At 36.9% G+C, this 25,875-nt stretch overlaps 1 protein-coding gene across 2 annotated transcripts in view; it reads left to right on the top strand.

Annotated features, from left to right (window-relative positions):
- EIF2B3 (eukaryotic translation initiation factor 2B, subunit 3 gamma, 58kDa) overlaps nucleotides 1-25,875 on the top strand; it is a 59,527-nt gene that overhangs the window by 6,510 nt on the left and 27,142 nt on the right. For both annotated transcript variants that reach the window (XM_004678934.2, XM_012721996.1), the window contains exons 3-5: nucleotides 890-1,035; nucleotides 16,691-16,850; nucleotides 22,564-22,675. In XM_004678934.2, the coding sequence (XP_004678991.1) occupies nucleotides 890-1,035; nucleotides 16,691-16,850; nucleotides 22,564-22,675 (418 nt within the window). The remainder of the gene's footprint in view (nucleotides 1-889; nucleotides 1,036-16,690; nucleotides 16,851-22,563; nucleotides 22,676-25,875) is intronic.

Below are 25,875 nucleotides of genomic sequence, written 5' to 3'. Positions count from 1 at the left end.
TCTGAATTTTTTTAAAGATTTATTTTATTTACTTATACATACAAGACCTGGGGTGTAGGCCAGAAGTTCAGGGGGATGGGGGGGGACTCATCAGAGACAGAGTGGGAAGCAGAACAGGCGGGTCAACTGAAATACACTGCTGAGGGGAGCAGCAAGCGCAACAAGAGAAGTCTGCTGCACCATGTGGGTCAGCTCCCTGACTGGGGATTGAACTCATGCTGCAATACTGCAGATAGCTTCCTAGTCTAACCCCTTGTGCCACCAGTGAGGTCTTCTTCTGAATTCTTTACTTCAAGAAGTGGCATGTAACATATTAATGTGTGGCTGTAATCATATAGACCTGAGCTTTATTTTTGAATCATTGCTTACTGGTTGCCTAACTTTGAACAAAGTCATTTAATGTCTTTTTTTTTTTAGGATTTATTTATTTGTGCATACAGAACTGGGGTACAGGCCAGAGGCTCAGGGGCAGTGAGAGGCTTCACCAGAGACAGAGTGGGGAGCAGAACAGGCAGATCGACGAAGTCCACTGCTGAGGGGAGCGGCGGGCGGGTCAGGAGAGGTCTGCCACGCCCTGTGGTCACCTCCGGGGCAGGCGGGAATCGAACTCATGCGGAAGTGGCTTTAGCTTCTTAGTGCTGTGCTTTAACCCGCTGCGCCACCAGGGAGGGTCCCATTTAATGTCTTTTAATCCAAATTTCCTCATTTATAAAATGAGATTTTTTTTTTGTAAGAATTGGGAGAGCGTGTGTAAAATACATTGAAAAGGCTCAATAATACTTAGTATTACCTCTAGGAACAGAGCAAATTTAATTGAAGTAGTGAAATTATTGTCTAAAGAATGAGAGTTTTTGTGTTTTTCCTTTTCCTTTTTTCTTTCATGCTGTAGAAGTCATTATTGTTACAACTAAGGATGTCCAAAAGGCTCTAAGTGCAGAATTCAAGATGAAAATGAAGCCAGATATTGTGTGTATTCCTGATGAAGCTGACATGGGAACTGCAGATTCTCTACGTTACATATATCCAAAACTTAAGGTGAAAAACTATCTCTTAGTTTTCATTATTTGTTGAAAATAAGTATCATCTTACTGGTTTTTTTCCAGTCTGTTACAGTTTATAATGCTTATCATTTCCCAGTGCATTATAGTTTACTATCCTTTTTTAAGTGTATTCTTGCATCTCATACTTTGTTATCCATATACTCAAGTGCTTTTTACTTTGATTAATGGTAAAGATGTATGTGTTTAGTAGTCGCAGTCATGGGTTTTCCAATATTTTTGAGTAATAAACATCTTTATAAAAAAAAGTATTTCAAATGTATTTCAAAAGATTCCATTTTTATTAAATGAGTCCATGAACAAGCAAAATTAACATATGGTGATAGTAATCGGTTGACTCTGCAGATGAGAGATTGTTTAGAAGGAAATGGAGAGGAACTTTCAAAAATCCAGACTCCTCTCTTTGATAATTTTTGAACTTTTAGTTTCCTTTGTTTAAGAAACTGACAAACAGCCCTCCCGGGTGTATCAATAGTTAAAGTGCAGCACTGCAAACTAGCCCAGCTGTTTCAGTGGGAGTTTGATTCCAGGCCCTGAGGTGATCCACATGGCACAGCAGACCTCTCCTGTCCTCACCTGCTGCTCCCCTCAGCAGTGTACTTGGTTAGCCTTTTGTGCTCTCCACTGTATCTCTGGTGAACCCTCTCACTGCTCCTACACCTCTGGCCTGTACCCCAGTTCTGTATGCATAAATAAATAAATCTTTAAAAAAAAGAAAAAAATGACAAGGGCATGTAGATATGAAGACACAGGATCTCTAGTGGCCTGTGGTCATAAGTTGAGAAATAGCCCCTGTAAATAATTCTTAAATTGATGTCCTTTGTTTTTAAGTTTTTTTTTAAGATTTTATTTTATTTATGCATACAGGAGTTGGGGTATAGGCCAGAGGTGTGGCAGTGAGGGGGAGGGTGAGAGGAGGTGCATAGAGGATTCACTAGAGACACAGTAAGAAGCAGAACAGGCAGACTGACTGAAATACACTGCTGAGGGGAGCAATAGCTGGGACAGGATAGGTCTGCTGCACCATGTGGGCCACCTCCCTGGCCAGAGATCAAACTCATGCTGCAGTGACTGCTGACAGGTTTGTAGTGCTGAGACTCAACTATGAACTCAAGGGGTTGCCCTTGTACCACCAAGGAGGCCCTAAATTAGTGTCTTTTGGGGGAAAAATCCAGTTAGAATCTTTTCCCCAAGTCCAGACAGAAACATATTACCTGTGCTATAGATACATTTTTGCCCCTTTCACTGAACTGCTACTTATGGAGGATGTAAGTTCCCTGCATCATACTAACTTCAAACTATCTTTGGCTCAATGTAGCCAAAACCTCAGCTAGAGCAGCCAAGGTTTCAGCTCAGTTTTTTCAAGCTTTTTCAGTTCTGTCACTTGCCATTTTTCCTTTCTTGTAAGTTTGAATACATTTAGACTAATTTTTTGTTATGTCCATAAGTTTTCCATCTACTCCATATGTTCCATAACTTTTCCAGTACCAGAAATCTCCATGCTAAACACTATTTATGTTATTTTATTTAATCTCCACTACTCTCAGCTAGATGTTATGTTTAATCCCCATTTTACTGGTTTAAAAAATAGGACTCAGAATGACTGTGTAACTTACCTAAAGTTCTGGTGGAAAGACTGTAATTAGCTATTAAAGTTGCATCTAAAGTTGTATTGAGTGAACAAAGGATTAGTAGGATAGTGTCTACTAGGTACAGCAAGATGGCAGATGTGTCTGTGGAAACTGAATTTTTCATGGAAAGTGCTGCTGTAGAGTAGGAAAATGATAGAAGAGTACTATGTTAAGTGCCCTCTAGAGGAACATTCAAGAAACACTGTTTTAATCAGCTTGTTGAAAGAGAACAGTTCATTAATGTCATGGTCTAATTGAATCTTGTAGGAAGAATAGGAATTTGTAATGGTGAAGAGATAAGGAGAGATAAATATTCCTAGTGATCAGGATAGACCTGTTCCAGTAAAAGCATGAAATTTTTGGTAGCACCTATACTTTGACAGTTGAAGATTTACTATAACACTGAGATATAAGGAGATGTTGTCAGCTCCAAATTGTGAGAAGTTTTAGATATTTCTTTCAGATAAACTAGAAAAGAAAACATGTAACTAGTAGCCTTTTTTTCTTTCTGGGTGACAGCTTGAATTATATCCATGAGGTTTAATTTGATCTTTTTTTGAAAGCCTAGAAAGGCAGATGGAAAATGAAATTGAGGAGCAACAGAAGCTTGCTTTGTAATAACAGCTATAATAGCTGACCATACACTCAATATCTGTATCTACAACTAGTTGAACACTTATAAATGAATGCATTTGATAAATTAATGTACTTCAGAACTCTATTCTTAGATACTACTCTAAAGTAGGAAGTTAACTTATTAGCTGATTATGAGGGATATAATTTTTCTTTTCCTTGGACTTACTGAAACATTTGCTCTGACAATCATAAGGGAGATCTTCCGTATTTATTATTGTGTTTGGCCTTGAAGGGTACATGCATTATTCCATTTTTCAGAATAGAAAACATACTGAAAGAGCTTAGATACCCAGCACCAAATTCCACTCTTGGTAAGATTCTAAGCCAAAACTGGAACCAGGTCCTGCGTTTTGAGATCCATTTGTTCATCACAAGTGCCCATTTTTCTTATTCTATCATGCTACTTCCAAAAAACAGCCTTTAGTAGTCATTATAATCTACTCTAACTCTAGACCCTTGACTTTAGAGCAGGTTAGCTGCTGGCATTTTCAGAGTTACTTTATCTTCTCTTTTTTGAGAGGACCTCCATGGGGTTCATCCATGTCAAATTTTTATGTACATTAGATATTTATATGTATATCAAGAACTCTTATTTTTTTAAGATTTATTTATTTTTGCATACAAGAACTGGGATACAGGCCAGAGGTGCAGGGTTGAGAGGATTCAGTACAGAGTGGGGAGCAGAACAGGCAGATTGAAATATTTTGATGAGGGGAGCAGTGGACGAGACAAGAGAGGTATGCCACCCCATTTGGCCAGTGATTGAACTCATGCTGCAGTGGCTGCAGACAGCTTCATAGTCCTATGCTTTAAGCTGCTGCAACACTAGGAAGTCCCTAAAAAAATCTTTGTATGTGTGCAGTTAAGGGCCCTCCCTGGTGGCACAACTGGTTAAAGCACAACACTATGAAGCTATCTACATCCACTGCAGCACAAGCTCAATCCCAGGTCAGGGAGGTGACCCACATGGCGTAGTAGACCTCGCCAGATCCGCCCGCTTCTCCCCTCTGCAGTGTGTTTCAGTAGGTCTGCCTGTTCTGCTCCCTGCTCTGTCTCTGATGAATCCTCTCACCCCCACACACCTCTGGTCTGTACCCCAGTTCTTGTAGGCATAAATAAATAAATCTTTTAAAAAAATAAAGTATGGGGCCCTCCCTGGTGGCGCAGCGGGTTAAAGCACTGCACTGAGAAGCTAAAGCCACTTCACATGAGTTCGATTCCCGCCTGCTCCGGAGGTGACCACATGGCGAGGCAGACCTCTCCTGACCCGCCCGCTGCTCTCCTCAGTAGTGTACTTCCTAGATCTGCCTGTTCTGCTCCCCACTCTGTCTCTGGTGAAGCCTCTCACCGCCCCTGAGCCTCTGACCTGTACCCCAGTTCTGTATGTACAAATAAAATAAATCTTAAACAAAAAAAAAGTATGCAGTTAAGTGACTCTTAAGTCTATATAGAACTCTTAATTAAATATTTCTATATAAATTGTATTTAAAAATTAGCACATCTTCCTAATAAGACTCAAGAAACTTGTATCCTTGTCTTACAAGGATTCAGCTGTTGCTTATTTATATCTTTCTCTAAGTGCAGGGAAATCCAGCTTTGTAGGAAGACCTTCTGTCCTTGTCTGGAGCCATAGGAGCAGTGAGCCTGACTTTTCTTGAGCAAGGACTTTTTTTCTTGAGCAAGAGGGCTGCAGTCTGTCATCAGCACATAAAGTAGTTAACAACTCTTTGGATACTGAGCCTGACACACATTAGGTTCTCCTCTGACTGTCGAAGGTAATCAATCATTAGTGCTACTTTCATGCTTTAGAAACAGAATGTGGTTATTCTTTAGATAAGTGTTTTAAGAACAGGTTAGTGAGGTATATTTAAAATGCCTCACCAGACTAAGTCTATAATAGAGTTCTGTAGTCTATGTTTAAAACATTTATATTGCAGGTCTCTTGGCTTCTCTTAATTTAGAGATTTTGGAGCTGATAATTTTCCATTTAATCTAGACAGGAATCTTTCTTTGGCTTCAGGCAAGTCTCATTTACCCGTTGCACCTCAGTTTTGCAACCAAGAAAATAGGGGTAATGAAACCAACATACTAGTTGTTAGAGGTTAAGTTTTTTAAGTCCTTTGATGTAGGAAAAGAACTATTGTTATGTTTCTTGAAACAGGTAACATGCTACAACAAAGAACAACTATGCCAATGGAATCCCCATCATAGAGACAGCTTATTACAAAGATTGAGTGTATGCGATATTTTTAGATGTTCAAAAAGCTAAATGCAAGTTATTTTCAGTTGAGTGTTTGAAGTCTTTATCAAATTACAAATCTCTGTCATTCTTTCATTTTGCCCAAGGATTTGTTTTGGTAGATTTCTATCTGCTTGAAAAGAATGAATACAATTTGGTCAAAGAGAAGATCTAAGAACTTGGTCCCAACTTGCTTGAAGACTTTTTTAAGTGGCAATTTTTCTTCTTAGACTGCTTTGGTGGGCTGTGGTTGCCTCCTGGGGCCTCAGTATATCTCTGACAATGCCTTTTTTGAGCCTGTTTGGTAGCATAATGAAAAGCCCAGAAACTATGACAAAACAAGTTGGGTGAGAAAATTTTGAGCCCTCACCACTACAGCTACCCCCCCCTTTTTTTTTCCAGGAAATCCTAATGTAACTTTTTCTTTTGACTCTACTAACCTGGTACATGTATCTACTGATTTGAAGTATTTTCATCTTACCCTCTCCCAGAGTACTCCTTGTTAGAGTACTCTGTCTGTGGAATAGTCGTAGAGTGCCTATGGTCTGTGGAATGGGATTTCTGCCACCCAATACTGCATTTGGTAGCCAAAAAACTTACAAGTCTGTATGATCCTGATTTTTTAGTATCACTTTCTGTCTTCTACAGTATCCTTTTATGAAATGAAGAGCTGTAGGAGAAATGAGATAGCTAGGAATTGTGATAGGAAGTCCACGCTGTTGGTTACAAACTCTTTATTTTTGGATAACATGCAACTCATATGGTCTAGGTTTTTGCAAACTGACAGTAAAGCTACTCATCCTTCTGTGAATCATAAGGTAACAGTATGGTCTGACTAGTGGGGTGAACCTCTGCAATTTGTGGGAAGTCATTCTGATAGCATGACCAGAAAGTTCATTTGAAGTAGCTGGTAGCTACCCAGCATTTTTTCAGCTCTTACTTAGGCATCATCTGCTCTAACAAGCCTTCCCTGGCTTTCTAAGACTGCATTAGGTGCATTTTTTTTATACTAGCACAGAGGATTAAAATTATCTGTTATATCAGTGCCTCTTGCAATGGATTATGGGGTAAGAACTATGTCAAGGTATAAACCAGAGAGAATGCTCAATATGTATTTGTCAATTGGAGGAATGACAAATGGAGGCAAGCTTTTTGTAAACATTTGTAATAATTTCCATATTCCTTTACTATGGATATAGATATTTATATGAGTCTCAGGGTGAATTTTAGTGATTATAACCCAGAAGGATCATAGCTTTGGTTCCTTGGTGTTTACTGTATACGATCCATAATTTCCTGCCAAGTTGTAATTTACTAACATGCATGATCCTCTACCCTAAGAAGGTTCTTTCAGAGAAAGAATTATTTTATCTTATATTATTGATGATATATAGTGACATGATGACAACACCTTTACCTAGCCTATAAAAATAAGGTATCTTCTTCTTTTTTTTTTTTTTAAAGATTTATTTATTTGTGCATACAGAACTGGGGTACAGGCCAGAGGCTCAGGGGCGGCGAGAGGCCTCACCAGAGACAAAGTGGGGAGCAGAACAGGCAGATCCACGAAGTACACTGCTGAGGGGAGCAGCGGGCGGGTCAGGAGAGGTCTGCCACGCCATGTGGTCACCTCCGGGGCAGGCCTCCGGGGCAGGCGGGAAACGAACTCATGCTCATGCGGAAGCGGCTTTAGATTCTCAGTGCTGTGCTTTAACCCGCTGCGCCACCAGGGAGGGCCGGTATCTTCTTTTTTTTTTAAGATACAACATACTTAGCATATATGCATACTGATGGGAATAATATAGATAAGGAAGAAGTTGATAATAGAGAAAGGAAAGCATTCAGTTCATCAACTCAGTAATTATAATTTTATTGCCTGCAATGTCACTATGCTGGGAGCTTGGGATAAACAGTGCCTAAAAGTTCCTGTCCTTATGGAATGTATTGAGTAGTTTAGAGGGAATTTGATTCCATGTGCAAGTGGGAAGTTTTGCCTTAGTTTGGAGTGGAGACAGTCAATTCATTACAGACAAGCAATTTATAAAATTGGAATGTTTTCTTTTTTTTTTTTTATTAATTCCACATGTGATGTTGAATAAATCACTTCTTCTTTGGGCTTCAGTTTCTTCATTTATAACATGAGAAGGCTATACCTTCTTTGAAATCCAGTGTGGTATAAAATCGTACAATTACAAAGATCTGTTCTCAGTTCTTTACATCTATTGATTCTCTGTTGTGGCAGATGAAGATTTTGCATCTCTAATATACTTAATTTGTAATTATGGGAGGTAAGTAGTGTTTGACTATGTAGTTTGACCATGTAAACTGTTAGTCATGTGGTCATTTATTGCTTTGTTTCCTTCCCTGTACTATTTTTTTTCCCATGCAAGGTGATGATTGGCTTGCCTTTCTGGGAAAGGCAAAACTTATTAATTTACACTTATTATTTTAACTTTTTTACTGATTGTCTATAATCTCTTCTGAAGACATGTATGAATCAACTATTCTGTCAATTTCATCTCATTGAGCTTCTGACTTATTTCAATCTATAGTGATTGCTTTATGCCTGGTGCACGACTGTCATTCTGTCACTTCCCTTCAGCATCATTCTGAATGAAGCATCACTTTGTTTCATTCTTGGATGAATATGTAGTTGGGTGGGAAAAGAGGCACAATTTAATAAATTATGTTAAACATATGAAGGACTAAGTGTGGGTGAAAAGGCTGAATTAAGTAGGTGGAATCATATTTTGAAGTCCCTTATGTTATGCTATGGAATTTGAATTCAGTCCTATAGAGGAATGATCTCCAAATTGGGTTTTTTGAGACAAGGGAGTGGTATATGGGATGGAATACTTTTTTTTTTTTTAAGACATATTTACTTATGCATACAGAACTGGGGTACAGGCCAGAGGTGCAGGGGCGGAGAGAGGCTTCACCAGAGACAGAGTGGGAGCGGAACAGGCAGATCGACGAAGTACACTGCTGAGGGGAGCAGTGAGCAGGTCAGGAGAGGTCTGCTGTACCATGTGGTCACCTCCAGGCGGGGATCAAACTCATGCTGAAGTGGCTTTAGCTTCTTAGTGCTGTGCTTTAACCTGCTGAGCCACCAGGGAGGGCCTGGATGGAATACTTTTTAGGTCTTATTTTCTTGTAAAAATGTCTGTGGTTAGTATATGGCCTATAGTTTTGAGCATTTATGTGCTTTACAGAGATTCATATATTTTAAATAAAATTTTACAGTAAATGAGTAGAAGTATGAATAAGTGTTCAACACTTTTTATGTTTAGAGAACACTATTTTAGTATATCTTAAACTGATTCAATAAATGACTTAAGCAATGGGCATTGTAGTATGGATTAGAATTGGAGAAAATTTGACTGAGAGAGACTAGTTCAGAGACTGAAAAAAATATTTTCAAACCTGAGCTAAGGTACAGCCCTGTAGATAAAAGAGAACTTGGGGACCAATAAGATTTTAGAGTAGGGAACTAGGTAGGAGAAAGAGTTCAGTCCTAGATTAAAACCCAATTTCTGACTTTACATCTTAGATGATTAAACTAAGAAATACCTGTAAGTCTAAGGATTATCACATTTCTTACAGATTGATTTATCATTCCTTCCTGCACCTACTACTATACCTCTAAATACAAAGTGGCAGTTGGCTTTTTGCTATGTATGCACTTGGGGGCTTAAGACTGAGTATCTCTTTGAAGCATAGTAAATTGAGCAGAGTAAGGTCTCTATTACATTTAGCTGTTGGTATTTATTAAAGTACCAAACTAGGGGGCCTCCCTAGTGGTGCAAGTGTTTAAGTCTAAGCACTATGAAGCTATCAACAGTCACTGCAGCATGAGTTCAATCCCAAGCCAGGAAGTTGACCCACATGGCACAGCAGACCTCTCCTGACCTGCTCGCTGTTCCCCTCAGCAATGTATTCAGTCATTTGCCTATTCTGTTCCCCACTCCATCTCCAGTAAATCCTCTCACCCCACTTACTCCCTGTATCCCTGGCCTACACCCCAGCTCTTGTATGCATAAATAAGTAAGTCTTTGGGGAGGAAAAGACACCAAGTTGCTCTTGGAGATTGAATTAAGATTGGGCCACATAGGAAAATGTAAATTGTGACCATTCACAGTCACATCAAGTAGCTGAATTCATTAATTCCACATGGGTAGGGGTGGAGTGCAGGGTGGTGATTTGGATCATGGCCATTGTTCATGGAATTGCTGGGTGGGTAAAAGTATGGTAGTTACCTTCTCTTAATAGTTTTTTTCCAGAGAAGTTTGTGCGTTTTTTCTTTTTCCTTGCTGTAGAAAATTGTTTGCCAGATTGTGTTATTTATAATAGTCTGTCATGGAACAGCTGCCAGGAAAAAAAAAAAGCTATTCCCAGTAGCTCTTCCCACCTCCCACCCACCATTACCTCCACACACACATACATCCGGTTCTCTGATTTAACTTGTTTTTTATTTCTAGTGTTACTCAGTGGTTTTGGCTTGATTGAAAATGTTCTTGTAATGAGAGATTTCTGTGCTTTGCCATGGCTTAGTAATTGGGATTTCTGAGTTTAATTTGATTGCTTTAGTCAAAACTAACTGACATCAGTTTGGGTTTTGATTTCTGGGTGTCTTGATTTCTCCCCAAACACTAAAGTGTTGTCTTTTACTTTCTCTCGAAGAACCTATATGTTTCCACTTTGTCAAAAATGCACAACTTGCTTTCCTTAGAGCTGTACTTTTTGCCCTTGACATTGCCTTTACTCCTCTAGAGGAGTAGGCCTGGGTGAAGACATACTGAGAACTGTTAGAATAGTGAGGAGGGTGGACTATGGAGACTATTTGGTGTCTGCAGAAGAGGTATGTGGTGATGTTAGGAAAAAGCTGGTTCACCAAAACACAGGCAGCTTGGGATTAGTATGTCCCAGAAACTTTCAAGTTAATTGCATTTCATATAGACAGTTGCTTCACAGCCCAAACAGTCTATGCTTATTCATGACTTGTGGGTCACACATGATCAGAAATATTTCCAGCTCTTAACAGTTTTTCTCCACTTTCTCTGGACTCCAGTTAGTAAGATGTTTACATTTCTATAATGGACTTCTCATTTTTAGGATATAAATCAACACAATAGTCTTTTTTTTATTACAGCTTTTATTAAAATGTAAAGAAAAGTAGATAGCATTATGAAGATATAAGGATAAACTTTATTATTCTTCTAGAATTTCCAGGTTTACAAATAAAGTACATTGCTCAAACAGCAGATTTTCCTTTGGAAGTGGTGGGGTTGCAAAGAGGATGGGAATGTGTTTGGTCTTAGTGAGTATTACATGGGACATTCAGCGGAAATAGAAGCAAGAGAGGTGTTAGTGAGTCTTCCGTGGTGGGAACAGAGGCAAGGGAAGGCCTGGTGGAATAGTACCTCCATCTGCAGCCCATGCCCTCACTTTTCTTTTTACTCTGAGAACAGATGGCAAACAGACACTGGGGGGAAGGTCTGTTCCTTGTGCTCCTTTGGGATTTTTAATTCAGCTTAGCAAAAAGTCATCTAGAAGTAAAGAGTAAAAAGAGGCTGCAGACTGTTCACAATTATGCAGGGCTTGTTTGGCATTCACTATCCTGACATTTATTTTTTGCAGATATTGAATGATAACAGCATTTATTTTCTAAGACAACTTTGTCATCACTTCAGAGGCATCTGCATTGGGTCATTTTCTTCACTTTGGAATACACTTAATAATTCAATTGTTATAGAACAGTCAGCTTGCAAAAATCTTTCATCTCATTAGAGAAAATTAGAAAAATAGACTTTTTTCTTAGCAAATTGTCATCTTCATTATAATGAAATGGGAAAAATTCACTACTGTTGTGGTGACAACTGTGTGGATGGATGTCTTTAATAATGACCTCTACTCTCTGTTAACAGTAAGAAATAAGATTCTGCAGGCTATTTCTTCCTTAGCTTATATGTATGTAGGTTCATTTGTTAATGCTTAATAATTCATGGATGGTGATTTGTGGGCTTAGGAATTTTTTTCCTAAAAAGGTGTTTATAGAGATTTTCTTTTAGCTCAGAGTTAAGATTCAAAAAGAATTAAGAATTCCTTAAACAGAAGAGTTAAGAGGGAAATCCTAATTTAAACTTCTTTAATAGACCTTCAAAAGGAATTATTTAAGCTATATATGAGTTCTATGTAAAAAAAGAAATGATGGTTCTGGTATAGATTCTATATTCAGAAAAGAAATTTCAAGCAGTAAGACAAGATACTGATGATTGAGTCTGACTTTCTGAGCCAAACATGATTCTTTGCTTTATTAGAATGTGAGTTGAAATAATTTCTTTTCCCACCCTAAGTAGGAATCTTGATTTTAAATTAAAATCTTGAAAAGTTGGAATCTCTTATAAAAGTTTCCATGTAGATATTCACTTTATTCTTAAACCTGGAATAACCTAGGCCTATGTTTTTAATACTCTTTAAAGTAACATAACCCATTTTCTAAACCAAGGCTTACATAAAAACCTAGAAAATAAAAAAGACCTATTCTCAGGAAGGGCAGCAGGGACAGTCTTTCTCTGGGAAACTGTGTGCTATTGTGAAACATTGATAGTGTCGGTTTATTATTATTTTTTTTTTTAAAGATTTATTTATTTATTCATACAGAACTGGGGTACAGGCCAGAGGCTTAGGGGCGGTGAGAGGCTTCACCAGAGACAGAGTGGGGAGCAGAACAGGCAGATCGACGAAGTACACTGCTGAGGGGAGCAGCGGGCGGGTCAGGAGAGGTCTGGCTCGCCATGTGGTCTCCTCCGGGGCAGGCGGCAGGCGGGAATCGAACTCATGCGGAAGTGGCTTCAGATTCTCAGTGCTGTGCTTTAACCCGCTGCGCCACCAGGGAGGGCCGGTTTATTATTTTTTTTAAGATTTATTTATTTATGCATGCAGAACTGGGGTACAGGCCAGAGGTGCAGGGGCAGTGGGAGGATACACCAGAGACAGAGTGGGGAGCAGAACAGGCCAACTGATGAATTACACTGCTGAGGGGAGCAGCCGGTGGGCCAGGAGAGATCTGCCAGGCCATGTGGATCACCTCTGGGGCCGGGGATTAAGCTCATGCTGAAGTCTTTAGCTTCTTAGTGCTGTGTTTTAACCTGCTGTGCCACCAGGGAGGGCCCGATAGTGTCAGTTTAAATTACAATTTAAGGAATTTATTTAACAAGTGTTGGATTTTAGATGATAAAATATAATGGTAGGGTGTATAGATAGAAATTAATTTTAAAAATAGGCTTGATTAGCCATTCATATTTAATATTTTCTAGTCTGAGTTTCCTCTAATTTCTAGAGATTAATTCCATCCTGTGAAAAGCAGTTTACAGATTTAATGCTATTTTGATAAAAATCTCAATGACATTCTTCAGAGAAATAGAATAAATACTGATGAAATCCTTATGGATTTCACAAAAATCCTTGAATAGCCAAAATTCTCCTGACTAATACAAAGGGGAATGATGGTATCACACTCCCAGACTTTAGACTATACTACAAAGCCGTGATAATTAAAACAGCATTGCACTGGAATAAAAACAGACACACAGTCCAATGGAACTGAATGGAAAGCCCAGAAATGTAGCCATATGTATATATGGACAACTAATCTTTGACAGAGGAGCAAAGAATTTGCAATGGAACAAGGACAGTTTGTTCAATAAACTGGAACATCGTAAGCAAAAGAATGAAACTAGACCACTGCCTCACACCCTGCCCAAAAACCAACTCAAAATGGATAAAAGAACTGAACATAAGACCTGAAGCCATAAAATATGTAGAAGAAAATGTAGGTATTTTCTACAAGACATATATCTCAGTAACATCTTTGAAGACTCATCCTGGTCTCCCTGGTGGCACAGGGGGTTAAAGCACAGCATTAACCCCACATAGGGATATTTGCAGCCACTGCAGCATGAATGTGATCCCTGACTAGGGAGGTGACCTGTGTGGCACGCAGACCTCTCCTGTCTCTCCCACTTCTCCCCTCAGCAGTGTGTTTCAGTCAATCTGCCTGTTCTGCTCCCCACTCTGTCTCTGGTGAACCTTCTCACCCCACTGCTTCTCTGGCCTGTATCCCAGTTATTGTATGCATGAATAAATAAATCTTCAAAAATAAACAAATACTCATCTCCCAAAGCAAAGAAAGTGAAGAAAAAATAAACATCTGGGATTACATCAAACTAAAAATCTTCTTTGCAACAAAAAAGACATAAACCAAACCAAAGAGATACTCAAGTGATTAGGAGAAAATTTTACACGCCACATAACTGATAAGTGTCTGATAACAAAGATACACAAAGAGCTCAAATTAGTCAACAAAAGCAAAGTAAATACTCCAGTCAAAAAATGTGCGGAAGAATTTAAAAGACACTTCTCCAAAGAGGAAATGCAAATGGATAGCAGGCATATGAAAAAATGTTCAACATCCCTCATAATCAGGGAAATGCAATAAAACCACAATGAGATACCACCTTAAACTAGTAAGAATGGCACATATTAAAATGTTGGCAAGGATATGCTGAAAAAGGAACTCCTACACTGCTGGTGGGAATGCAGAATGGTCCAACCACTATGGAAAGCTGTATAGAGGTTCCTCAGACTACTAAAAATGGAGCTACAGTATGCCTCAGCAATTCCACTCCTAGGAACCTACCCAAAGGACACAAAAACAGTAATACAAAAGGATATCTGCACCCCTATTTTACTGCAGCATTAAGACTTGGAGTAAACCCAATGCCCAAAGTAGGTGACTGGATCAAGAAGATGTAGTATATATACACAGTGGAGTATTATTAAGCACTCAAAAAGAAACTAGTGCCATTCGCAGAAACATGGATGGAACTAGAAGAGATTATGCTCAGTGAAATAAGCCAGAAGGATAAAGAAAAATATTGGATGGATTTACTTATAGGAGGAATATAAGGATCAAGGAAAAAATAAATTATTTAAAAGACACAAAAAAACCAAACACAGACAACTATCAATTGGAGACAGTCTACAGGGTGGGCAGAGGGTAGGAAGGGACTATGGTGATGGCGCATGGATGTATTGGTGGTGGAAATTCTATGGGGACTACACCTGAGAAAACGCATTACCAAAAAAAAAAAAATGATGTAAAATAAATAATTTTTTAAAGATAAAAATAAAACCTGATTAAGCAGAGTAAATACTCAATATGTTGGATAGATGAATTATATTATTAAGCAATAACCTGGTTTATTCTCTAGCATTTCTAATATGGGAAACCTTAAAAAATGACTTTTTGACTAGTTCTAATTGACATAAAGGTTATATGTAAACCAGAGATTCTCTTTCTGTTTCACTTATTCATTCTTAGTTTTATTCTGGACTGTTTGGGTAAAATCTCTTTCTTTCTTAACAGCACTCCATACTCCTTGTTCTGCCCACTGTCTTGTCTTTTCCCTATTAAACATCTTCTGTTCTTTCAGCTGGCATAGTGTCCAGCTCTTTCACCATCTTAACAGTCTTATTGATATGTTATAGCTTATCAAGGTGACATTTGAAATGTGATACTGTAGCTAATATCCAGTACTAGATAGACCAACATTTAGAGTATCTAAGATCTAAATTTAGGGCTGTTTAAATACTGTAAGGTAATGCATACTCTTTTGTTTGTATGAATAGACATTATAAGTTGTTAGATTTTGGATGGCTACTGTAACTACTATAAAACTATTTCATCTGTAAAACACAAATAATAGTGCTTTCTACATAGGATTCTATGCAGTTATACCCAACAGTACACATTTAATAAACATTAATTGCCACAATTAGCTATTACTGCAATTAATCTGAATTATCAGAGTTATAATCAGAAAATTAGCCACTACAGAAAAAGCTTTTGGGGAGGGGGGTGTCTCACTGGTGGTCTAGGGGTTAAATCAAGGCACTATCACTGTGATGAAGGCCTGAGTTCTGCCCCTAGCCAGGGAGCTTGCCCACATATGGTGCAGCAGACCGCTCCTATCTCGCCTGCTATCTCTCTCAGCAGTGTATTTTAGTAGATCTGCCAGTTCTGCTCCCTGCTCTGTTTCTGGTGAATCCTATCATCCCTTGCATCTCCACCTATATCCCAGTTCTGCTAATCAAGAATAAATAAAATCTTTCTTTAAAAAAGCTTTACTTTATTGATTTATTCATTTATCAATTATTGTCTAGAATGTCCCAAATACTCTGGTAGATAGACTTCATTTTTCTTATCCATAAAAATGGGAAGTAATAATTATAGTAAGAATCCCATATCCATGGTATTGTTACAGGGATTAAATGGTGTTTTTATACATAACTGACAATGTATTGTAATTGTCTACTAGCTAGACTACCAGCTACTAGTTTCCAAAGATTGAAACATTATATTCATCCTATTATTTCTTAGTTCTCTAGCAAAGTAATTACATTACCATATTAAATTATCGAACAATGTGGAAATGCTTTTCAAATTATAAATGAATATACATTTAAGGTCATTAATCCGTAGTCATAGAAATGATCAATGTAGGCCCTCCCTGGTGATGTAACGGGTAAGGATGCAGCACTGCAAGCTAGCCACAGCCACTTCGAGTTCAATCCCTGTACCTGGAGGTGATCCACCTGGCGCAGCAGGCCTCTCTTGACCTGCCTGCTGCTTCTCTCAGTGGTATACTTCGTCGATCTGCCTGTTCTGCTCCTCACTCTGTCACTGGTGAATCCTCTCACTGCCCCTGTACCTCTGGCTTATAACTCATTTCTGTATGTATTTAAAAGAAAGAAAGAAAGAAAGAAAGAAAGAAAAGAAATGGTCGATGTAGTAATTTCAGACTTTTCCTTAGAGCTAAGATTTCAGAGGTGTCTCAAGAATGGCAGTAGTAAGGCGCACAGTAGATACTCCACCCCCTCCCCCAGCACAGTTCAGTTCAAACAGCACATTTGTTTTACTTATTCAGCTGCTATAAAAAATAAAGGACACTGAAAACAATTGTCCAGTTTATGTGTGCTTCTAAACCATTACAAATTTATCCTATGATAATTCGTGTGAGCCATTTTCCTTTGTGTTAGTAACTTCCCCCTTCTTCATTTAACAGACAGATGTGTTGATCCTGAGCTGTGATCTAATAACAGATGTTGCCTTACATGAGGTTGTAGACCTGTTCAGAGCTCATGAAGCATCACTTGCCATGTTAATGAGAAAAGGCCAAGATAACTTAGAACCAATTCCAGGTCAAAAGGGGAAAAAAAAAGCAGGTAAGCAGACTGGAGTTTGGTTTATGTGTTTTTTTTTTTTTTTTGTTAATAACTGTTTTTATTAAGAAACATGTATTGAGAACCAACTGTATACTTCAGGCGCTGTGTTATAGATGAATGATATGAAGTTAAATAAGACATAGTACCTGACTTGAAGAAGCTTTTATTATTTATAGTAGTTAATAGTCATCTAGAGCTATCATGCCTAGGATTTAAGTAATCTTGTTTGTATTTCTAGTTCTCTTTAGGGCATTTGGTTAACATGATTTTGGATTATAGCATTGGAACTTCTTTCTAGTTACTTTTTATGTTTAAGTGATCTTTTGCTGTAATTGTTGGGTCCTCTTTCTACATTATTGTATATGATCTTTGTGTTGATCAGTCTTTCTCTTCTTGATCTAGTTTCTAATTGCAAGGTCTGATTTGTTTACTCATAATTCCTTGTTTTCAGCCTTTTCTGACTACACAGAAACAATTATATATCCAGATTTTATAAATATATGTATGTTTTTTGGGCCTCTCTGGTGGTGCAAGATGTTAAGCACAGCACTATGAAACTTTGCTCAGCCACTGCAGCACAAGTCAGATCCCCAGCCAGGGAGCTGACCCACAAGACACAGCAGACTTCTACTGTCCAGCCTGCTGCTCCCCTCAGCAGTATATTTCAGTAGATCTGCCTGTTCTGTTCCCCACTCTTCTCTGATGAGTCTTCTCACCCCTCCCTCTTGTATGCATAAATAAATAAATGTTAAAAATAATAAATATATGCATGTTATATAAAATGAATATTTTGTTTATTTGCATACCCTTCCTTCTACTCAACAGTAATTTTAAAAATCAAATGTCCTATTATAGTTAATTTTCTTGACCTTACAATTTTTCTTGACCTTACAATTTTTAACATTTTATAAATTTTTATTGCCTAAAGGGAATAACTTTAATAATTTTATTTTAAATCAGCCATAACTATTATCTAACTACCCGTACATTTTAAAAATGTCTTAATCCTTAAATAGTCATGACTTCCAGTAAAAAAGTTCCTTTAAACTGGCTTTTCCATCTTTGAAATTGTATATCGTACTCTAATAACTTGTTTAGCTGTGAGCATGGAGGGCAAGGAAGCAGTCCCTTTGCTGTGACTGGAGAGGATACAGGGATCAGGCTGAAGAATTGGAACTTTATCCCCCATTCTTAGGGGAGTTTTTGAGGAATTTTAAACAAAAGAATGTCATAATCAGATTTGTGTTTTAGAAAAATTGTTCATTTTTAATGTGAAATTTGAACTTATAATAGCTATATTTTGTTATAGTTGAGTACTAAGGCTCATGTAAATCACTGAATTTTAAAATCCTCTCATGTAGTGGTATGCACTTCAATGATAAGCTTTTTTTTTTTTAAGAATGCTAAGTTTCTCAGATTATATATTTAATCTGTGGTTATGTACCAAATAGCCAGCAGTTTACTCTGTCTCAGATAATGTTTATTAGTTTGGAAGCATTAGGTCCAAGTTTCCCAAATTGTGTTCTACTAACTTACAGACTGGCTAATGACAGATATATCAGAAGCCATCTTTCTCCTCCTCAACACTTCCCTCTACAAAATTTGTAAGAGATTTAGATATTTACGAAGACTGACTTCCCCCTCACCCCTTAATAAGGATTGCATCAATCTGTGTATTCCTTTGGATAAAATGGCTATTTTAAGTGTTAATCCTTGCAATCCATGAGTAGGGAACTTCTTTGTGTCTTTTTTTCTTTTAATTTTATCTTGTAGTTTTCATTATCTAGGTCTTCCACCTCCTTTCTTAAGTTTACTCTTAGGTATTTAATTCTTTTTGTTGCAGCTGTAATTGGGATTGTTTTCTTGACTTCTTTCTCTTCTAGCTCATTATTTGCATATAGACATAACTGATTTCTGTAAATTGAGTTTGTGTTCTGCCACTTTACTATATTGATTTTATTATTTCAATTAGTTTTTTAATGGGGTTTTTAGAGTTGAATATGTATTTAATATGCATATAGTGATAGTTTTGCTTCTTCTAATTTGGGATCCTTTTATAACTTTCTCTTTCATAATTGCTCTAACTAGGATTTCCAATACTGTGTTGAATAGTAGAGGTGAAAGTGGACATCCTTATACCAGATCTTTCCATACTAGATGGAAAAACTTAGTTTTTTACCATTGAGTATGCTGTTGACTGTAGTTTTGTTGTATATGGCCTTAATTATGTTGAGATTTCCCCAATTTTTTAAGGGCTTTTATCATAAGTAGCTATCCTTGTGTGTCTGCACTGAATCTATAGGTATGTTAATTTCATCAAGTGGTTTTTATATATCTATTTTATGTAGTCATGTGGTTTTTTCCCTTTTACTGTGGTCTTGTGATGAATTATAATAAACCACTTTGTATATCTGGAATATACAATAAAGTACACAGCCACCTTGTATATCTATAATAAACCCATCTTCATCATGACTTACTGTCCCTTTACACATTGTTTCAGTTAGTTTTTATGCATAACAGATCTCACCCAAACATAGGAAACTTAAAGCAGCAATCATTTACTTGCTTATTATTCTATATAAATTGCCAGTTTGGCCTGATATAACTGAGGTAGCTTATCTCTGTTCAGATGATGTCAGCTAAAGATTACTGATCTGTGGATTAGTTATCTGTTACTACATAACAAATTACCATAAAGTTAACATCCTAAAATAATACTGTGGGTCAAGAATTTAGCATAGCTTAGCTGGGTCCTCTGATTCAGTCTTTCACAAGGTTGGAATCAAGGTGTCACCCAAGTCCAACTTCTTATCTAAAAGCACTGCTGGTCAAGAATTTATTTATAAGCCCACTTATTTGTTGGCAGAATTTCAGTTCCCCATGGTCTATTGGGCTGACCTCAGTCCAATATCTGTCTGTTGGCCACAGGCAGCCCTCATTTATTTATCATGTGGGCCTCTCCCAACACACCAAACTTCATCAAAGCTAGCAAGGAGAGAATCTCCTAATAAGTCAGAATTCAAGGACTTAAGTAACCTAATCATGAAAATAACATCTCATCCTTTTTGCCACATTCTGTTGGTTAGGAGCATGTGGATAGGCCAGCCCTTATTCAAGGGGAGATATACAAAAGCTGTGAATACCTGGAGGTGATTATCATTCTGAAAGCCCTTCTACCACAGCTGAACTCACTGATACTTAAGTAGAATAATACAGCATTTGTCTTTTGTCACTGGCTTATTTCACTTAGTATAATGTTCATTCATGTTGTATCATATTGCAGAATATCCTTCCTTTTTAAGGTTAAATAAAATTCCAATTATGTATATACTATATTTTGTTTATCCCTTCATTCATTGATGAACAATTGGATTGCTTCCACATTTTAACTGTTGTGACTACTGCTGCTGTGAATATAGGTGTATAAATATCTTCAGCAACCCTGTTTTCAATTCTTTTGGGTATGTATCCAGAAGGAAAATTGCTGGATCATGTAATAATTCTATTGATAATTTTTTGACAAAGTGACATACTGATTTTTACAGCAACTATGCTGTTTTGCATCTTAGAGTTTACGTCTCTATCAGAGGAGATGTAATAATGTAATTCCCTTAAGTGTGCTATACACACTGTTAGTTTTGATTTGCTAATATTTACTGAGGATCCTTATATTTATATAATGTGAATATGCCTATAATTTTCCTTTCTCGTTATATCTCTGTCTGGTGTGGGCATCAGGGTCATGGTAGCTTCATAAAGTTGACATTCCCAATTCTAAATATAATGCCTATCACTGGGTAGATGCACACATTCATCTTTTAGTTGAGTGAATGAATGAATAAGTGATATAAAGATGACAGAAGGATCAGTTAGAGAGGTTATAAACCTAGAAAAAAATATGAATCGTTGAATATCCAGAATTTTTTTTTCTTACCTTTTTCTTTTTTATTTGTTGAGGTAATGTTGTTTTACAACACTGCATGTTTTAAAGGATAGGTTTACAAAAATACAGAATGCTTAATGAGTTTGTGAGTCATTCTTACTCAGGGATCATGCTTATCTTCTCTGCTTCATTCAAGTACTATTCAAATTTTTTTTAATGGAAGTTCATAGTTTTAACTGCTTTCTTACCTAATTTGTGTAGCCTTTCTTCTTAGGATGACATTCTAAGGTTACTCTCCTCCTCGATAGTGAAATTCATTTTGTTAGGGCAGAAACCATTCCAGATTTCTGTAATTTGTCATATTCTGAGGTCCCAGTTACTATGGCAGCTACAAAGAAGCAAATACAGAAGGGAGGCCTGAGAGGGAGAAGAATGCAAGTAAAATGCAACATTGCTGAAAAATTGACTTGTTGGAAATTATTGCTCCCAGGACATTCAGTGATTCAAGGTTTTTGTGGGCCTAAGGATTTGGATAGGGTAAGCAGTCTAAACTATATCCAAAAATAACATCTTTGTGTTCCTTTTTAAAATATTGGCTCATAATCAGAACTTTGCAGACTTAGTTATATTCTTGAGTTCCCATATAATGTATGAATTGATATATGTGAAAGATGCTCTGTGCAATTTGAAATTCTCTCCAAAATGCAGCTTCAGTTGAAATCCTCTGTAAAACTTACTCACAGTTTGGCATTATTATCTTTCCTTACTAGAGTCCACTAATCTTGGTTATTGAAAAAAGCAGCTTAAAACTTTTGACACACTGCATATGATAAAATGATCAGAGACCTCTGAAAGCATGAATGCTTGCCAGCCCCTGAAATACATTAGACAGTACATTTGATTCTAGATAAATAGGCATTTGCAGGCTATAACAGCACATTCCATTATATAGTAGCCATTGTCATCAATAGAAGGCAAATTCATCTTTAAGAGATATCAGTTTTCCTAGAGCTCAACTTTTGAGTTTTTTTTTTTAATGAGACATTAAATCATTGCTTTTTTAAAAAAAAATTATTGTGAGGATCAAATGAAAGCATTTATTTAATTTTTTAAACTTAAAAATGTTATTTAATATATTAGGAAACAGCACAGTTATAGAATTATAATAATAGTTATTAAATATTAATTCACTTAGTCCTCATAGCAAGCCTATGAGGTAGGCACTATTATCCTATTTTACAGATGAAACTGAGAAACAGAGAGGTTTAGTAACTAGCTCAATGACATACAGCTAGTTGGTAGAATAATATATACAGGTGGTCTGGCTTCAAGGCACTCTCCTTAATCATTATGCTATGTTGTTTTTATATGAAAATGCCTTTTGTAAGCTATAGATTAATGCTATATAGACATTAGTAACAGGTTTTTAAGAGTACAACACTGTGCTGGATATTGTAGGAATATAAAAGGATGTTTAGACTGTCTGTGAAGAGATTATATTCTGATTGAAGGAAAGAAATTTAACAGAAAACAGTAATGTGGCAACCCCTCCCCCAAGAAAAACAGCAATCTGTTAAATCAGGAAATTTCACTGACGCAGTATTTTAATCTATAATGTTGTAAAACTTTAACGTTCCTTCAAAATCCTTTAAAACCATATAAAACAACTTTGCCCATGATTTCAGCAGTGTGGTAAGTATGTGTTATTTAACATTCAGGCCTGCATTTGGTTCCAAAAGCAATGTGAGCAGGTGCCCTGTCCCCTGACTTAGTGATGCAAGTGGGGAAAATGGTTTTGTTTGATTTTCCTTCTTTTGTATGATTCAGTGGAGCAGCGTGACTTCATTGGAGTGGACAGCACAGGAAAAAGGCTGCTCTTCATGGCTAATGAAGCAGACTTGGATGAAGAGTTGGTCATTAAGGGATCCATCCTGCAGAAGTAAGCCCTAGGGTTTTTCTTCTTGGCAGTTCTCCTTGTTTTAAAACAAAATAAAACCACCCAGTGGATGGGAAAGAGAATGAAAAGTAGATTATACTGTGTGAAATTAACAAAAGTATGTGAATGTTTTCCCATGAGATAGAATGGAGGCTTTCTTTACTGCACAAGCTTAGCTTTTCCCTGTGTCTTTTCTTGCCAAGGTAGAGCCAAAGCCTTCATGGGAGTAGGGCAAAGCAACTGGGGGAAGAAAGGGAATGGTATTGGAGTGTTATAGAATCTCCTTTGTAAAAACTTGTGGTAAACACACAGTGTAATATTAATCACCTTAACTCGTTTTAAGTAACAGTTTAGTATTGCTAAGTATATTCACAAATTTCTTTGAAACAGATAACCAAAATTTTTATCTTACAAATCTAATAACTACTAAAGTACAACTCTCTCTTGTCCCTAACTCTTGATAATCATCATTCAACTACTTTAGATGCCTCATACAAGTAGAATCATATAATATTTTTCTTTTTGTCACTGGCTTATTTCACTTAGTATAATGCCTTCATGTTTCATCGATGTAGCATCACAGAACTCCTATTACTAGTTCCTAATTAAAGTGAAAAAATTAAAAACAGTAGAAATTTCAGCAGCAGAAAACAAAAGAGGGTAATTAAATGTATTTAGCTCAAAACTCGTAAGCTAAAAAGAAACAAGATTCTGGTAAGAAACAGAAAGGAATAAAGATAGGCCAAAGGAATTTTCCAGTTCCCCACGACTGGATGAAAACAGTAGTAAAAGTGTATCCAGCACCATAAGCTGCTACTTAGAGCTCTGATTCTCCAGGAACTGCAGACCATGTCCGGAGGAGGGTATAAGGAGAGGTCTCCAGCTAGTGTAGGCAACAACAGTCCAACACTACAGCCATGTGACAGCACCAAGTAAACTCTGCAGTACCCAAATGGCAGCCTATGAGATTTGTGGTGTTATGGTCATGCCTAAAGATAAAGTTGATGTTTGAACCAACACTCAAGACTGGGTGATTCTGGAGAATTAAATAACTTACTAGTTAAAAAGTACTTAGCTAACTATTTGTCCCCTTCTTATAAGGACCCTTGTAATTATATTGGGTGAACCAGGATAACATAGGATAATCAACCTATCTGAAAATCTCTTTGGCTGTATAGTGTACCATATTCTCAGGTTTCAGGTATTAGGATACAAATATTTTTGACATCCTGACTACTGTAGTCCTCTTAGTTTTTTATCATGGTTTTAATAGCTGCATAATAATCTGTCATGTGAATATATATACACCATTACTTATTTATTTAATTGTGTCCAGTATCAGTAGGCATTTTGATTGTTTCTAATTGCTGGGTGCTTGATTTTTTTTTTTTAATTGAGTTTTTACCAAGGTATCATTTGCGTACAGTAAAGTTTACTCTTTATAATATAGCTCTGTATATTTGAGAAAAGTAAGTACAGTTACTTCTTATAATGTGGTTCCTGGGGTGGTAACCTTTTGGGCTAGCCTACAATCAACCTTTAGATATTTGCTAAGAATGTTAACTAAATTCTTCACTTGTATGACAGACCTCTCTTCCTCATATGTTGGCCATGGAAGAGCTTCTTTTGAGATCTAATCTCTCTTTGGAGGGTCTTGTCTTTCTTTAAATTTCTGGCTACTTGTTTTCCCGGTGATAATTTCAAAACATTATGATTTTGTACATTATACAATTTTTCTTGTTTGGGTGAATGTACCTCTCCAGCTTTATAAATCCTAAGTGGAAGACAGAGTCTTAGAATTTGATTTTCTTTTTTAAAATTTAACAGCTTCATTGAGGTGTAAGTTACACAACATACAGTTCATCTATTTGAAAGGTACAATTCAGTGTTTTTTAATATAGTCACAGAGTTGTGTAGCTGTTACCATAATAAGTTTTTGGAGTATTTTACTACCCGCCAAAGAAACTAAATACTCATTAAAAGTTAGTCCTAATTTCTTCCCAATTCCCTCCCATCCCACTGTAGGGAAACACTAATCTATCTGTGTATATATATTTGTCTATACTGGACATTTCATATAAATGTAGTCATACAATGTGTGGTCTTTGTGAGTGGTTTCTTTCATGTATCATGTTTTGAAGGTTTATCTATATTTTAACATATCAGTACTTTATTCCTTCTTACTATTGAGTAATAGTAACAATAATTACTACTGTATACCTATATAGCACATTTGAATTATGCATTATTCATTAGTTAGTGTTGGCACTTGACTTTTACTTTTGTTTTGATATTATTTAAATAATAGTGTTGGGTCCTCCCTGGTAGAGCAGTGGGTTAAAGCACAGCACTAAATAATAGTGTTTTACACACTGTATAAGTTTTAGGAACACTGCTCCACACTACAACTATATGATACAACACTACTCCCTTCACCAAAGTTCTACTGATCACCCACTACCATCCAATGGAACTTGATTTTTAAATCTTTTTTTCATTATTGAGTCATTTAGGATTTCATTATCTAGAATTTTGAAGGAGTATAAAGCATACTTATCTCCTCAGAAAATTTCCATGCACATGACAGATACAAGCAACACTACAAAAGAGAAACGTAGATATCCCTCATTTACTTGTTATATTGAGTTAGAGTGAAAAAAACTACATTTCAGGCTGTTAGGCTTTTTAAAAAACTACAGTTTTCACAGTAAATGAGAAAATTTGTTACCAAATTGCATAAATGGTTGACTTGGAAAATGATAATAACAGGGAGTTACAGTGTCTTTAAATGTTGTAGCTTGAATTTGGGGCTATAAGCAAACTCTTAAGTTCTCAAAAAAAAAGTATTAATAAAGTCAGATCATTTTCCTGATAAACTCTGGAAAAGATACTGAGTTCTTGATATCTCTGGTATCAGAGGACTATAGAGTTAATTGCCATTTCATAGCAAAAGAACATTCCCCACATTCTTGTGGCTGCAGTCTTAGTGTTGTCAAAACAAAGCTCTTTCCAATCATGAAGTCAAGCTGCAGGGATGCTGGGGTTCTCTTCTCTCACTTAGGTGGTCATGACTATCAGGAGGTGCCTGCTTCTTCTAGGATATCAGGTCTTATGTGTTGGTCAACAGGCAAATGGATAAAGAAACTGTGGAATTATATACTAACTGGACTACTTCACAGCTGTTTCTTTCTTTTTTTTTTTTT

This window comes from Condylura cristata, unplaced genomic scaffold, assembly GCF_000260355.1.
Source record: "Condylura cristata isolate star-nosed mole 26May11 unplaced genomic scaffold, ConCri1.0 scaffold00008, whole genome shotgun sequence".
Classification (NCBI taxonomy): Eukaryota; Metazoa; Chordata; class Mammalia; order Eulipotyphla; family Talpidae; genus Condylura; species Condylura cristata.
Note: the sequence above shows the minus strand (reverse complement) of the source record. Positions and strands in the feature narration are given on the sequence as shown.